The sequence below is a fragment of the Oreochromis niloticus genome, linkage group LG17 (assembly GCF_001858045.2).
Source record: "Oreochromis niloticus isolate F11D_XX linkage group LG17, O_niloticus_UMD_NMBU, whole genome shotgun sequence".
NCBI lineage: Eukaryota > Metazoa > Chordata > Actinopteri > Cichliformes > Cichlidae > Oreochromis > Oreochromis niloticus.
This window is the reverse complement of record NC_031981.2, coordinates 13,437,797-13,454,652: the sequence shown is the minus strand read 5'-3', so window position 1 is coordinate 13,454,652 and position 16,856 is coordinate 13,437,797. Positions and strand designations below refer to the sequence as shown.

The 16,856-nt window shown below is 40.2% G+C and overlaps 2 protein-coding genes across 8 annotated transcripts; one reads left to right on the top strand and one right to left on the bottom strand.

Annotated features, from left to right (window-relative positions):
* Positions 1–92: 92 nt before the first annotated feature.
* Positions 93–2,842, top strand: si:dkeyp-38g8.5 (uncharacterized). 4 transcript variants are annotated; one of them, XM_025899786.1, is made up of 5 exons: positions 331–489; positions 673–731; positions 879–972; positions 1,166–1,253; positions 1,337–2,842. In XM_025899786.1, the coding sequence occupies exons 3-5, from the start codon at positions 959–961 to the stop codon at positions 2,060–2,062; spliced, it is 828 nt and encodes a 275-aa protein (XP_025755571.1). In that variant the 5' UTR covers positions 331–489; positions 673–731; positions 879–958; the 3' UTR covers positions 2,063–2,842. The 4 variants fall into 4 exon arrangements, with proteins under 4 accessions (XP_003445030.1, XP_019202644.1, XP_025755571.1 ...); XM_003444982.5 differs by lacking the exons at positions 331–489; positions 673–731 and adding an exon at positions 93–309; XM_019347099.2 differs by lacking the exon at positions 673–731 and having other exon boundaries at positions 330–489.
* epyc (epiphycan) lies at positions 2,046–16,781 on the bottom strand. Of its 4 annotated transcripts, none has more exons than XM_003444983.5 (11): positions 16,574–16,781; positions 15,418–15,512; positions 12,634–12,811; positions 7,096–7,258; positions 6,211–6,768; positions 5,740–5,934; positions 5,058–5,198; positions 4,695–4,853; positions 4,355–4,557; positions 3,912–4,007; positions 2,046–3,357 (listed from the first exon to the last, which is right to left on the bottom strand). In XM_003444983.5, exons 3-11 carry the CDS (start codon positions 12,802–12,804, stop codon positions 3,187–3,189), a joined length of 1,857 nt encoding a protein of 618 aa, XP_003445031.2. In that variant the 5' UTR covers positions 12,805–12,811; positions 15,418–15,512; positions 16,574–16,781; the 3' UTR covers positions 2,046–3,186. The 4 variants fall into 4 exon arrangements, with proteins under 4 accessions (XP_003445031.2, XP_005451655.1, XP_025755569.1 ...); XM_005451598.4 differs by lacking the exon at positions 16,574–16,781 and adding an exon at positions 16,499–16,551; XM_025899784.1 differs by lacking the exon at positions 16,574–16,781 and having other exon boundaries at positions 15,418–16,560.
* Between the last annotated feature and the right edge of the window lie 75 nt (positions 16,782–16,856).

Genomic DNA, 16,856 nt, shown 5'->3' with positions numbered 1-16,856 from the left:
ATAAAAATAAAAATAAAATAAAATAAAATAAAATAAAATAAAATAAAATAAAATAAAAGTGAGCTGACTCTGTCCCTGCAGTCTCCCTGTCTACAGGTGGCGGTAGTACGCTCTTTTGAAACACGAGAGGAAGAATGTAGGGTCCCTCTGAAGGAACCAACAACGAGGGCAAGGGGTCTTTTCCTACAAAGGACGCACGATAAACAGGCTGACACTAAGTACGGGAAATAGGAAAAATGGAGTACGCAGACCACGAGTACACCAGCAGCACTTGCGATATGCATACGCCCGTGGATTCCACATATAAAAGTAAGGACAAACGACAGAAAGTGATTAAATAAGCTAACTATAGCTTGGAGCTAGCTTGCACACGTCGGAAGTGATAAGTACAAGTTATGCTGCCTTCATCGGACACTGAAAAGGGTGTGAATTCAAGAACTCCGACTAGTAGAAGAACCAGAGTAAAGATGATCTTTAACTACCACTTTGGTACTTTATATTTCTGTTTCTCTTCATTCATCGAGTCAGAAGGCTGAAATATTATTGATTTGATTTTTGTGTCCTTTCGATTTTTTTCTCTTTCTGTTAAGTGGATTACATGTCTGTTGACAGGTTTTGCTTGTAGAAAAACATTAACGCAATCCTGGTAGCAGCCATGTTTTCTTTTTCCAGCGAACGTTTAAAATGACGTAGGGGCTTACCTTTTCCGGTGTACCGTGAATGCAGCATTGGTAAAAAAAAATTCAACCAGTCTGTTTAATAATAATTTAAATAATAGGTGTATTTAATTAATAAATAGTGACATAGTGTTATACATTTTCACACACTCTCATATATTCATTTGTAACTTCCATCATTTTTCTCTCTGTCTTTTTCAGTGAGCAAAAAAGAAATTGAAGACTTTGTAAAGCTGAGGGTTTCAAATACCTACCTCTTCTCTGGAAAGAGAAATACTTCTATGTGGGCATGGAGGTATGCCAATAATTTAAAGTTCCCAGACACTGAAAAATGCCAACTATATAGATTTCGGAACCAGAAATACTTATTATTGTTACCTTTGTCTTTGCCCCATCTTACTACTACTACCAGTGATAATGGTTCATCGTTGCTTTTGATGTTGTTAACAATTGTTTTAATCACAAGACCTGGCGTATTATGTTTTTAGGACCATTTTGAAACATATGGGCTTACACCGTAAGATGACCCATCATCAAGCGTCTAAAAAATGGGAAAACCTGAAGAAGAGATACAAGGTATACTTTTCTTTTCACTTGGACAAATAAAGCTTTTTGACAAAGCTTTCCCTTTACTTCCTGCCCTCTTTCTGTCTCCTCAGGAGCTAAAGCATCCCCCAGAAGGGGTGGAAGTGTTTCCTGATGTATGGCCTTTTTTCTCCTTGATGGACGATGCAATGGCGGGTCGGCTGGAGGGCAGCGCCCCCATTCTCAAGGCCTTCCCCCACAACAAAGACAATGGGGAGTTCTTGATCAAACCCAAAAAGAAGAAGTTAGCCGCAATGGTGAAGTCTTCTATTGTGGCTGCTCCAACTGAGATTGAAATTTCACTTAATGGGATTGAGGATGGGGAGGTGGTGGTGGCACAGGAGGAACCTCAGGATATAGACTGCATCTTACAAGAGGTGGAGGACGAGAGGAGGACGACGTGCAGTGAACAACACGTGACGGAAAGGGAGAAAGAGGTGATGGAACGGGAGCGTCTGGTGCTGCAGAGGGAGAGAGCAGTGCTGGACAGGGAGATCGCAGTTTTGGATCGAGACCGAGCCGTGCTGGAGAGAGAGAGGGCGGCGCTGGACAGAGAAAAGGCAGTAATGGAGAGGGAGAGGGGGATGGTGGAGAGGGACAGGGATGCCTTGCGCAGGGACCGGCTGGCTCTGGAGCGAGAGAAAGCTAGACTGATGAGCCTTTCCGAAGAAAAAGAAGGGTCTGAGGAAGAGGTTACAGAAGAAAGCAGCAGCAACAGCAGCAATGTGAAAGACTCAGACGATATGGACAGGAAACAGAGGCTAATTCATTTGTTTGAGAAGCTTATTGACAATTTTTGAGAAAATCTCAGCTCTAAAATCCTTGCATACACCAGCTTTATCTGCAAAAATTCCCCCTTTTTTGTTGTTTTTTTGTTGGCACATTTCTGAGCAGTTCCCAGTTCTCATTTGCCCTCATTAAACTAAAGATCCACATTAATAATTCACCTACTAGTTATCAATAAAAACGTTGAGCCACTCCTAGTTTGGAGAGGTCTTCAAAATGACTTTATTCACTTGTGGTTATTCCATACAGAGCACACAATAGCAACCTGTTAGCATTTTTCTTTACCCCATCCACAATCAAAATCAACAGCTTCCCGTCCCCATATTAAACAATAGTGTTTTGTTGACTGACTCTACACATCAGAGTCGTTGGTATCGGCTATTGTGCATGGTTAAAACATCACTTTTTTGTAGTGTAATATACTGAAAATTGCAGTTCACTTAAAAAAAACCCACCCTTTTCATGATCAGAATATATATTTTTTTATATTACAATACAGACTTTACAACCACTGAGTGTGTTTAAAATGCACATTTTATTGCATTAGATACTCAATTGACTTTTTATCAAGCTCCAGCTTTGATAACTATATTCTAGCATACATTGCCGAAAGTTATTAGATTTATTATTAATAACATTATATTTTTTTACAAAACAAATACATTTAAAGACTGTTGTCATTTTTCTGCCAATTGTGAAAACAAACACATACATGACATTTGAGGGCTTTTAATAGATTTGTTTTTCTGTAAATACTGCCTGTTGTTCACTTTTAATAAAGTTGTGGGACAGTTTGGCTTCTGACAACGTTCTTGTGTGAATGTCTGTGTGTGTGGATATGGATATGAGTATCCATATCTTTTGGTGTGTACGCGTGCTGTTGTGTGCCCTGGGATAAATATCCGAACAACGGGATGAAGATGGAGTAGAGCAGTGAATATGTGCTTGGTCAGCAGAATTACACTCACTAATTTCTGTGTTTTCAGGCTGATAATTAATCTAAATGGTGTTATATCCAGCAGCATGTATGACAGTTTATTGGTAAGGCACTGTTGTAAATGAGATTTTGGATTGACGAGTGAATGAATCGTATGTGGGCTGTTAATATGTACAAATATGTGTGCATGTGTTTGTGTGGTTAAATGAGATCCCCGATGGGTATACGGGGCAGGCAGATGTATGCCTGTGGGGTTCTGCTGAGGTTGATGGGGTTGCCGTCCAGGCGGATGTCCTCCAGTGCTCTTCTGATGTAGCTGAAATCTTGGAGGTTGCAGAACGTGTCCTCGTGCATCATTTGAATATTGTTACGCTGAAACAGAGGGAAGAACATAACTAAGATAAAGTCTCTATGCATATTAAAGCTAACAATTATAATAAAGATAATAGAAATAGAACTAAAAATAGAAATAACAGGATAATCTTAGAGTACATTTTGGTGGTTTAAATACTAGTTTAGTATGAGTGTTAACTTTCTAAAGATGTGATTTGTTGTCATTGAGCTACACTGCCAAAATGTGCCAAAATGCCATGCAGATTAAAAAGCTTTATTGTATAGCTGCTAACAATAATAATAAAAAATTTAAATTCTAATTTAATATCTTCTAATACTAACAACAGAATCTAGATAACAGACATGATAAAAGAGACCACACCCTCTGTCAGTTCTCTGGTTTTATATATATCAGGACATAAGAAAAAAAAGGGATCAGGTCCTAAAATTAGATAAATATTACTTGAAATAAACAAAAAGAGCATGAACAAAGTCAAAATGCAGAAGCAGCGTGTTAAAACTGCTGAATTAGATAAGAAGAAGAGGATGGATGGATGGATGGATGGATTTTTTGGTTTGGCCAGAAGATATACCTGTAGGTGCAGAGACCGCAGGCTGTCTGGTAGAGGCACTGGGATATAATCAATGTGGTTGTCTGTTAGGTACAGGTACAGCAGGCCAGTCATATCCTGTTTAATGTAAGGAAAGATAATCATTAATGGCAAAGAACCTTAGATATTACCTTTGTGAAAGACATTTTAAGGCACTAATGACAATACTAGATTTCAAACACTGGCTTAACATTAGAATTTTGCTAATTTAGTTGTACTCTTATCCTGCTACCTTCCTTTTATTCAGTTTCCATCCAAAAACACAGTTTCCTGCATTCAGCTGAGATAATACATGCGTCGCTGACAAACTATTGCTGCTTCCAAATGACTAAGAAAATGTTATTTTCATTTCTTGTCGTCAGCAAATACACACAGTTTTACTTGATATGTGTGAGTCCAACTGTAAGTAAAAGAGGTGTACGTACTTTGAATGCCTCTCTATGAATACCCTTTGAGCCAATGTTATTGTGGCTGGCATCAATCAGGGTCATAGTCTCTGGGAAAGATGGCAGCTGGGAGATGTGATTTTCTCGAATCACCACCTCCTCCAGTTCAGGCAGACCCATAAAAGCTCTGTCCTCAATGGATGTTATCTCGTTGTGGGTCAGGTCAATCCTCTTCAGTTTGTCTGAAGGAAGGTGGGAAAACACATCAGAGGAAACTCTTGTTTCATTGTCACTCCAACATCAAAATTAAGCTTGCATTTAAGTTTGCATTTGGTTCTGAACTAATACCAATGTATTTTTATTCAAAATGGAAACATACTCATGGAGGCAAAGTCAGACTTGTTGATCTTTTTGATTCTGTTGTAGCGAGCATAGAAGTGAGTGGTGTCTTTGGGGAGAGGGGGCACACTATCCAGATTCAAGTCATCGCAGTAGACTGAACCACCAAGGCACGTGCACAGCAAGCAAATGGGCATATCTGGAATACATGGACAAGAAGAATGGAAAACAGGAGAAGGAAGACATGCCATAGTAGCTTGTTAAAAATTCCCGAATCCTCCAGAGACAACTGTTGTAATCCACAGGTCAAAGTGAATAAAAATCAGGGCCAAGCACACCAGAACTTTCCAAGTCCAAAGGGGATATAGGTTTTATATCACGTTCCGATCTGTTCTATACTGACCTCGTCTGTCAACCACAGGCTCTTCAGGCTTGTCTGGCTCATCAGGCTCACTGGGCTCTGGCAGCTCAGAGCTCACTGACCCTTCTACAGTGCCAGCACCCTCTTGAGGGCTTTGTGTTGTAGGTGGAAGCCGCCTCTCCTCTTGTTAGAGACAAGATTAGGTGTTAAAAATAAAGGTTAGATCACAGACATGGGACAAGACATCTGGCAAACAGTACCCCACGGTTTGCCGCAGTGTTTTAGCAGTGTTAAGCAAGAGTTAATGACATTTAAATGACAAATGAAATAGGACTCTGATGTTAATAACATGAAATATGATTTGCAGAGTGGTCGCAAACAGTGTGGCTGTTAGTGAAGAACAAACAAGTTCAGATGGCTTTTATGGTGGGATACTAAGTTACGAATGAAAGAGTGTTCAGGGAAAGCCGCAGGAAGCGAATTTTCCCATTCTGCACAACTGTGCCCATTTTCTGCCAGATTGTCTCCTTTAACCTTGCATAGTTTATGGAAACCTTGAACATCTTTTATTAAAGTAAACTTTTATATCCTTCTTGTTTCTGTTCTGCTTTGGGGTTCTGAGCCCTGGTAATTATCCCTTTCCTAAAAACAATGCTGATAATGTGAGAAATAGCCTTTAGTACCTACACTGCCTGTCTTCCCCAAGTCTAGATTTGGTACTGACCTTCAAAAGTGGTGGGGAGCAGAGTTACAGGGACCTCAGGTTCTCCAGATGCAGAGACACTAGAAATCCCAGAGAGTCCGGAGTCTTCTTCAGAGACTCCATCATCTCCCGAAACCTCTGGGATTCCTGAGAACTCCCCAGAAGTACCTAGTGTTTCCTGGGCAATAATGTCTGGAGTGATTGGCAGCTCCTCCTCTTGTTAGAGCCAATGTTTGGTGTTAGGAGTAGTGACGTTGGGAGGTGAAAGGTAAGATGGACAATGAATCAACCCATTAACCAATCAATCACGCTTGAGAGATAAAATGTTAGAAAGAAAGTGATTATGAGTAAAACAAATCCAGTAGCACAAATAATTAAGAACAACATTTAACTACATTAAAAAGCAAAGCAGTTAAATGGAATTTAGGACAATCAACATAAATCCCCCAAAGAATGACAGGTTAGGTACTAATACGGTGTAACGATACTAACCTCCAGATATAAATGTTATCCTTTGGTCCCCAGATTCAAAGTCCCCAGAAACCCCAGATATTCCAGAAGCCCCTGAGCTCAAAAGATCTCCGGATACCTCAAAGCCAGACTGGTCTCCTGACCCTCCAGAACCCAAATGGAGTTCAGTGGAAATCCCAGAACCTCCAGAGGCAAAATCGGCCGAGGTTCCAGAAATAGCAGATCCCATAAAATCTCCGGATCCCAAGAGATCCCCAGATATCAAGAGACTGTCAGATATCAATGACTGGCTGGATTCTCCTGAGATGTGGAGCTCCTTTGAGGTTCCGGAGATCAGCACAATGTCTCCAGAGCCTCCAGAGCCTCCAGAGTCTCCAGAGGTGCTAGAGACCAGAATCTCTCCTGAGCCTCCAGACCCTAAAGCTCCGGAAGCCCCAAAAGCCCCAGAGGCCCCAGAAGTTCCAGAAGCTCCAAAGGCCCCAGAGGCCCCAGAAGCTCCAGAAGCCCCGGACTCTACAGAGATCCAGAAATCCTGAATGACACGAGGTCTATCAGTGGGTGTCAGACGAAGCTCCACCTCTTGTTAGAGACAAGATTAGGTATTAATGAACAGATAGATGAGATTAACACAGTTCACAATGATGATGATTAGATGCAACAGTAGATGGGCACATTTAACCACTGACTGCAAGTTAAATGGATGACATGCACATGGAACTGATTATCACAGGTAGACGATGAAGTTGATGTGTTTCGAGGAAAGATTGTGCCTTCTTTCTAACTTAAGCAATGCTGCTTTCACACATTCAACGGCCCAATGCTGGACAAGGCCCTTTCTCTTTCATATTTACTGAACTTACTCATGAAGTAGTTATATGATAAAGACTTTTTCTCCCTTTTTCAGACCTTTCTGTGTGTCTGGGCCCATGAGAACCCCAGATCCTCCCGAACCCTGAGGGACTAGCTGGGGTTTTAGAGGCAACTCTTCTTCTTCCTTCGGCTGCTCCACTTCGTTCTGTGTTTCCAGTGAGCCCTCATATTCAGGTGGGGGCAGTGTTCCAATCTCTATCTGAGGGAAAGACAACAGCAGTGAGTTAAAAATAAATGAGAACTGCATTTTAAAATAAACATGATAAAAGATGAAATAAAGCATTAGAAAAGTTACTTTTTTATGGCTCTATGTGACAGACTTTAATGTTAACAAAAACTTACATGGGGACAAAACTGTACAGTGCTGTTGGACAATTTTTTTTAGGTTTTGCCTCTGTACATCAGCTGTTGGAGTTTAAATCAAACAATCAATATGTGACAACTTTAATTCAGGGGGTTTAACAGAAAATTTACATTAACTGTGCAGGAATTTTACTGTCACCTTTTGCATAGTTATATAATTAGCAGAACATACATCATTTTAAATTTAAAAATTGTTTTGAATGCTTGGATGAAAATCATCTGCAGTTTCCTCCCTTGAGATGCTCTGCAGGCCCCTTTTCATCCACTTTTAGTTGCTGCTTGCTTGTGGGGTTTTCTACACTCAGTTTTGTATTTAATAACTGAAACGCATACCGTGTTCGGTTGAAATAAGATGACTGACTGAAAAATTGAAAAAAATCCCATTTCTTTGCCTCGAGAAACTCTTGGTTTGAATTATGCTTTGAGGCTTCGTCTATTTTGAAGCATTGTCTAACCAGTTTTGAGGGATTTGTCTGAATATGAGCAATGAGTATGGCCCTTTACATCTCACAATTCATCCTGCTACTTCTATTAGCAGCCACATCATCAATACAAACTAGTGGCCTATGGCATAAGATTGCCTCTGCCATGTTTGAAACATAATGTGGTAATATTTGGATCACGAGCTGTTTTTCTCTTTCTTGATAATGATTATTTTTCTGCTTCGTTTGTCACATGTCAGTTCATTTTCTTTTTTTCTGAAGCCTATCTATGAAAACTATGCATAAAAACCAGCTGTAATTCATAAAATGTAAATGACAATTTTTCCTAAAACCTACTGAAATGAAGCTGAAAGTCTGGACTGCAATCACATATTAAAATCCACTGTGGCCGTGTACAGAGGCAAAACTACCTAACTGTACTTGGCGTTTTAGCATTCAAAATATGCCTAAGCACTGGCTATGTGTAAACCCTGCTCTGTTTACTATCTCAGCACTCATATTTTCCCCAGTTACTTTCACATTTAGCACTCCTGTGCTAAGCTCAGAGTCAGTGCACAGGCACATGATAATTGCTGGCTGTTTGCCTGTTTGTTAACAAGACTGCGTAAAGACAGCAGAGCCGAATTCTGTGAAAGACGAGAGGTTGAGCAGACAAAAAATGATCCAAAGATTTAAGAAAACACACCAACAAAGATCTCCATAAACAGGAAAGTATTTTTTGATTTATAACCTTAAATTATAACCACTAGATGGCAGCAAATTGCGCTGAAGAAACTATCCACTGCAGAGAGTGCACTATTTGTCGAGCTCGGATTCATAAAAAAACTAAAAAACATCCAGTGCTGTCCACTGTGTCAAACGTCAAATAACTTTTCCTAAGACTTTATAGAGATTTAGCCAAGAACTCTGTTTTATATCTGCTAGTAAGTGACCAGTAAAGCAGCGATACTACATCACAGTAAATATTACAGTAATTTTTTCTATAGTAAAAAGGCACTGCATATTTTACATAATCCAACACACTGGGCAGCTTAAAGACTGTAACAGGAACATGCAGGGACAACTCTGAAAATGTCACAAGTTTCACAATACCAAATTATAATGTAAACCAAGACTTAGCACCTTTTTTGTTCAAACAGGCAATTTTAATTGGGGAAATTATAAAAATGAGACAGCTCTGTCAAACCAAGAAAGCTTTATGTACAGCTGTGCTTTTTGGTTCCTTCATTAAAGGCTTCGGGTATATCCATTTGCTATTTTAATTATATTTACAGTCTTTGCAGTTGCTCTTCTGACAGCTCAAGAAACCTGCAGTTCTCTCCTTCTCCAGATGAGGGCAGTGAACTCCCACACACTTCACACAGGTAGTACCTGACACTGTATAACGCCCCTCAAGGCTGAGTCTATCCTCCAAAAAGGGAATGGTCCTTGTGGAACCAAGACTCACATGGTAGCTGCACAGATCCATTTCTCAGCCTTTTTATCTAGTTTTAACCAGACTAATCAGATATCTGTAAGCTAAGAGGCATCAAAGGAAATGTATGTCAAGTGAATGCAGTGAAATTAATGAGAACAATTAACTACCTGAAATGTAATTGAGGAAAAAAGGCTTGTACCAATGAAAAGCTATTCATTAATATATTTTGCATTTTAAAGCTTGCCTGAGAAAAAGCTGAGGATACAACAATGAGGTAGGCCTTTAAAACGTCTCGCACTGAGATATGTAACTGCAGCCCCCCACCCCCCCCTTTTTCCCAAACATATACACCCGAGGGGAAAGAGGGGGCAACAAAAAACACTGAAAAAAAGTTTCTGAAATCCTGGATTTTGGGGAATACGGGATGTGAAAGGAGAAATGTGGAGCGTTAAGCCAAAACCAAAATGTATAAAATTACTGACCAAGCCAAAATTAAGGGTATTGTTGTATTAGTATATGTGCGTATATTCATAGGCAGGTAAAAGATGTTTAAGAGTCAGATGAAATCTTTCCAAACAAATTTGGAAAAAAACTCCAGACACCAGCCATAGGCTCTTAGTCATATAGGGTGCAGCATGTATCATGCTAAATATTTAGTCCTTTGAAAAGCCACATTTACACTCACTTAAACTCTTGCTGAGTGAAAAAGATAGCACACCGTCTACATGCAGTATTTCTATTAAAGGAGTACAGTCACATGCTGGGAACTTGGATTATTGTCCAAAGCTTAGATAATACTCCATCTTAATTACACTTTTTGAATCAATAATATTTCATATAGTTACTTCTAGACTGCAGGTTGGTAAAATTGTGCTACTTTTGGACAGAGCTATGCTATCTATCACTCCTCTGATTCTCGTCTTTGTCCTGACAAGCTGCTGGGAGCACCACATAGACTGTATATTAAAGATGGACATGGGGTCTGAAACATGGAGAGAACACAGGTTGTGCAAAGTAGTGCATTCAAAAATTCAATTAAACCTGCTTTGTTTCTAATGGCCAGCACGGGTCAAACCTCTGGCTGCCAAAAGAGGTCTGATTGTTTAGAGGTCAATGAGAAAATGTTGCTCACTATAGTGTCAATTTTGTTTCCATATTCCAGGATGTTCTATGGTTTTAAAAAATATATGACAATAGCCAAAAAAGCTTAAATCGGTTAAGCTTCACTTACATACACCTTCACATACATTAGCCTGGCATTGTTCTTCTTACCTTACCTCCTACATGAAAGCAATAAATCATATTTTCTCTACACTCTGAACAATTATGTGTCATTTACCATTGTTGAAAACTCAGATCCAACCTCTGGATGGTAACAAAAAACAAAACAAATAAATAGAAGCTTTAATTAAGTTAACCATCCGGCTCCTAAGATGTTATAAAACTCAAGAGAAAATAGATAAGAGGCAAACTGAAGATCATGGCGAAACTAATGTGCCTGCATGAATCCAAAGTTGGCGATTAAAGCATGTCCAGAGTATTTGAATGCAGCAGACTGAACAAGATTGGCTTGGATAACAAAGTAGATGAGCCTTTACTTCTCTCAAAAGAGACAAGCCCCGAGGAGAAAGGAGAGAAATACCAAACGAGAGCTGGCCGTGGAAAGTAAAGACTCAGCATTCCAGAGGCATGGAGCTCATCATCGCTCCATTTCTCCCATGAGATCTGATGTTTGTGTGAAAAATACAAAAACCTCTCCTAAATCTTCACTCTTCTTAGAAGAGCGCTCTCTCAGATGATCTGCCCTCTCAACAAAACTAAATGAGAGACCCTTAAAAACTGCAATTATGAGTCAAAGCGTTATGTTTACTCAGCGTGGACAGGATGAATAAAGATTCTAGTTACTCTAAATGCACTTTGTACTGCTTCTCCTCTTCCTACCCGCGCAGACTTCCACAAAACCTCTTGAAACTTGCTGTGTAATTTCCGATTTTATTAAACGCAGACATTATCAAAGCCATTCTCTTACAACACATGAAAACATTCTCACACCCAGCAGCTCCATATGTAACTCTCAGCTGTGAAACTACACATAAAATACTCCAGTGAAGTTGATTAAGGTTAAAAAGCTTGGGTGGCACTAGTTTCTGTGGAGGTGGATGACAAAAAACAGCTTTTCATAAGCTGGATTGTGGAGCAGACCTTAGATAAGAGCAGTTTTGTAAGTGCAGTTCACATCAGGTTTGACTTAAGTCGCTGGCTCAGAGGGAGCCAGCTGAAAATCTGATGTCATTTTGACACTGCCTTGGACTAATTTCCTTGTCACAAAGAACAATAAATTGACATGAATTTTGGCTATAGCTTTCAATCCCACTGTCTGCAAGGCTTGCCACATCACTCTCAGCTTGAGCTGTGATGTGAGATTTGAAGGGCACTTCTTGAATTCACTCCTTTCCTTTGTAGCCTTTACCGATCTCCATTCATCTTTAAAAGCTGCTCTCCCACATAGAAACTTCAAGTAACGAGAAAACACCAAGGGGTTTTCTCATTACTGAAGGTCATGTAGTCACTGCTTTCAGTAAAGATTCCAGCTGTCTAGCTTCCAGAGGACTGACATGCACCTGCGAAATTTGTATGAAGATCTTTTGGAAGCAGATAAAGCTTCAGCTGTGTTTGCCCTTTCCCTCTACCTGTTACTTACATGTATCTGCTTGAAAAGGCAAACATAAAATAAGGTTGAAATCAGCTTATACACAATAAGCAAATCAGTCAACAGTTCAAAGTGCATCAGCTGCAGTTGGACATCAGTAATATGCAAGTAAAACTGGTGGCTGCAATGTCTAAAATTATTTTGGACACATAAATCTGGAAAACATTTAGCTTCCCAGTGGCTCCTGGGCAGCAGCCGGTTCCCTCTGTGCTCAGTGAACCTGGTGACCTCAAATCAAATTGTCCCAGCAGCCTTTTTAATTTAAAACATCAGCTGTCTGTCATGTTGACGTGATAAAGTATGATTCATATTTTCTGTCTATCTTCTCAAGTTTTTTCAGTAATCAATCAGCATAAAATTTGTTGCACAATCTTTACACACAGACTAGAGGACATGTGTCTTCTAAGTGTTTTTGCATATTGGCTATAAATTCAACAGACCACATGCTGCTAAATGAAATAAATTGCATGTCTGTGAAAATGCCTTTAGTTAAAATAGTTATAGTGGTTGCTCTAGAGTGAAAAGTTTAAGGTGACCTATTTATTTTTATGATTAAAGGCAAAAGAGTCTGGAAGGAGTTTAAAAGCCCGAAACATAGATTTTCTCTTGCATAAACTCAAAAAAGAAATTGTGTTTCTTACCTGAGGCTCACCAATCGTCAGGACATCCTCGTAGTCGCTCTCCAAATTGAAATTGTCATCATAGTTAGTGCTACTGTATGTGTCTAAGTGCGCTTGCCGGGAAAATCTGGGGCTGGCCACCGCCGCTTTGAGGACGAAGAGTCCGAACAGAAGCCGCACAAGCATCCTCATAGTCCACCTTGACGAGGGCAGAGAGTCGTAAAGTCAGTGAGGAATGTGTGATTAAAAGATTTTACAGATGTATGTGAAGTATAGCACATTACAGGGAAATTAAACATTCACAAGGTGACTTTATTTATTTAGTTGTTTATTGTCACTTGCAAAATGTAAAAAATGACATGAAAAAAGATGTGTACAGCAAATTTTAAGAGGTTCCCTTAAATAAAACCCTTTTAAATTGGTTCATTTTTACAGTACAAAGACATCTGTTGTGAGTAATGTGGACATGGTATGTAGTAAAATATAGTTCCATATGCTCTCGGTGCACAGCAGAGCATGCTTTTGAACCTGACTCCATTACCAGTTCATGATACTGGAAGAATAACCAGTCTACAGTGCTGCACACCAAAGCTTGACTTTGGGTTCCATCTGTAAGGTCAATGAATTCATTATCATGGTGCAGACAGCTCAGGGGATCAAAATATGAGGGCCTCCTGCTTTGCTTTAGCCAGAGGCTTTCTTTTCCATGGAGCAACCATCTTGGCTTAAATCAGTACTTGTCTGTGGTATGTCAAAGGTCAAAAGTCAGAGTTGATCTGATAATGAACCAGGAGAGGATTTTGTTTAGTCTCATTAAGGCTAAAGAATTTTAGAAATTCACTTTCAGCCTGTGGTATTTATGGCTGAAGGAAAGATTTGGGGGATATTTGATCATATAATGGGACGCTTTCAAAGTGGAGAATCAAAATTAGTATGTGTAATTTTTATCATTAGCCCTGGCCTAGATACGATAGCTGCTGTTCATAATCTTCTGCACAGGTCTACTTAGTTCACCAAGGTTGGTCAGTTCTTACGTATTATTCTAAAGTGGGACGCACTAATAAGATTATTAAGATATGTTAATTGGTGCTTAATTAGCTGGCACCACAGACAGTGGGCTTACGACTTTAATCGTTTGTCAGTATGCTAGTGTGTCAATGTTCGAAACACACTAACAGCAGGTGTAGTCACACTGGAACTGATATATTTTTACAGATTAAAGAGAGTCCTGTAGGCCAGGACAGAGAAATGGAGCGCAAGGGAAGAGAAGAAGAAGAGTTTGACGAAGAGAGTAGACAAGATGTTGGCCCTCAGGGTTAGATGGAGAGAGCGAGGAAAGGACTGAGTAGAAGAGAGCAGCAAGAGAGCAACAAGAGTGTGAGAGAGAGAGAGAGGAAGAGAGAGAGAGACAGGTTTCTAAGCTGACTCGACCCCTCACCCTTCACAGAGGGCCTTTATGAGGGCCGGTCGCTGCCTGTCTCAGCACTCAAACTCCAAATTCCACCGAGGTTTGTGGACAGGATGGCAGCGAGTTACAGCTGCAAGGAAAAGCTTCATTCAGCAGCAACGGCACTCAAACACACACACACACACACACACACACACACACACATACACACAGAGATTCACGTTCATGCACACACTTGGAAAGACGCAATCCTCTCACAGATGCACACTCTGTTTTAACACACCTATCTTTCAGTGAGAGAAAACTGAGAAACCTCTGCTGCTACTATTTTGGGATGAGGACAGATATAAAACCAAAAAAACAGCTTCCTAGGTTATTTAAGTCATGAATCTAACCTTGTCAGTATGAGAGGGACAGAGTTAATATGCAAATCAGTCTCTTCGTTGTCCCTCCAACATCAACTTAGTGCACTCTGCTGAGATAACTTGATCTGACTGGTTATCATTGCTATTTAAACAGACCGCCCGTCATGGAGCTACGCAATCCAGCACAGCTAGACTGAACGAACTATACTAAAGACAGAGGTGTGCTTTTACGCAGGCCATCACAGTGTACAGTGTGTGGAAACTGTATGTATGTAAGACTGGAGCCTCCAGACTACTTCTCTGTTATTCTTGGCTTTGCATTGGGCATTCCTGATATTCAGTGATTCTGCCTTTTCCCCTCAAAACCCACAAGCAAATAAGTGATGCCCACTTGGCTGTTGGTGCAAAACAATCTGGGTTATTTGGACTGCAAGAAGGTTTAATTTGTATTGAAAAAATCCTCTATCAAAGCAGGTGACTAGGCAGTGAGAAAAGTATGGCATGCACTTGTATGTACTTATACTTTGAGGGAGAATATTTGCAGAAAGTTTTCAATTATTTAAGATTCTCAGCAAAGTGGAAGACGTTTTCTGCAAAAGTTGAGCAAAAGATGTTATGAAAAGGTGCTATTTATACACTTTTTCATGAACACCTGCTGTTATTTCACAGACTAAGGTCATTTTTCACAAATACATACACTACAGGAATACGTAACGACATTTGAAGAAACAACGAAAAATCAAAACCCTTAAATTTGATACTGTGAAACACCTGTCTAACACAACTGGAAAACATGTAAAACATTACGGACCCCCCAAAAATCACTTAGAAAGGCAAAGTATATCTTCAAAAGTAAACCCAGGAGAGAAATTAAAGCCTCTACCACACCATCTTATTTGTGTTGTAGCTCCTTTTAAAAAGCCTGAATAGGAGTGTTTTTGGAAGGGTTAGCTGAGCAACTCTTCCTGCCTAATCCTCTGCACCAAAGAGCCATTCAACCAGCAAGATGAAGATAGCACCAAAAACTCTTACCTCTGTCTCCTGCTTTCCCGAATGGTCCCGTCAGCCGTGATGGAGATGCTGAGGGCTCCGGGACTTGGCCAATGGTGAGAGGTCGCACAGGGTGCCTTGAAGAGGGAGGGTGCGTGTGTGAAGTGTGTGAAAGGTGTGTGTGTGTGAATTTGACAAGTGTGTAGACGTGTGTGTATGTATAGGTCTGTGCGCTCTGGCAGACCTGAGTGCCCTGCCGCTTATGTGTGAAGGTAGGCACTGAGACTGATTGGACCAGAGCAGATTGCTTTTGGTCACTCAGAGTGCACCCACCCCACACTGTACAACGACATGCACAACCCTCTCAAACATTACACACACACTATACACACACTGTACACACACACACAAACACGCACACATCAGACACAAAGAAACAGAGTAAAGGCCTACCACTGGCAAAATATCCGGTTATCCCTTTTAAGAATATGGATTAGTTTTCTAAGAAGTTGGCTCAGTCAGATTGAAATATTTCCCTGTGTTTTCCTCAGGTGAAACTCTGGCATGTGTTGCTTTCATGTATGAGGGGGATCCACGGGGACCTTATACACAATGGGACCTCTGTAAGAAGCCCCTGTTAGCATAGTGCTGAGAGGAAGTCCCTGATTTAAGGAAGGCCTCTGTCCTCCTTTTGGGTTGAAGCAAATTTCTCTTTGCACCATCAGCTGCTCAGTGGTCTGCTTTAACTACAAGCCTGATTTTAGTTGTAGGAGAACTATTGATGTCTTAACTGATGGAAAATATTCTGATCAGGGTTCAGACCCCAAAGGCAAGTGATTCCTGATGTAGATTTAAGGGGATTCTACAGACATGCAAACACAGAGAGCAAGTTAGCATTATTTGGCCATGGTTTTGTCTGAACCTGTCCACTTCTCCCTCAGGAGGTAGCTCTAGACCTTATGATGAATGACAGGCAAACCTCTAACCTGCCATATATGCTGGGATTTATATCTACAGCTTTTGTTCTGCCAAACACTCTTTAGAGGAAAGAACACAATGAACTTTTACCCAAAATATCATACCTGAGACAATGATTTATGACACAGGGAGCATGGGACAGTACCTTAAAAAGTGTTGAAGTTGGTCTCCTGTCAGAACATTTATGTCAGTGGTTCCTAATCTCCCTCATTTGACTTACCCTCAAAGCCCTGTTGGATCCAGGGGTTGGTAAACCTTGGTGACATTTTGATGAGGAAAGAATTCAAAACTCGTTATTTCCTTCATCCACTTCATGTCTTGCTATAATAATGTGGCTCAGAATGAAGCAAAAGAAACATTTTCCTTTCATTTCAACCTTTTTGTTATTTTCATGCTAGCAGACTTAACCTTACTAACAATGACAAATATATTGTGCAAAACTCCTCATTAATGAGATGTCTCATCTTTCCCCATAACTATTGTCTTACTATATTAGGTATTCA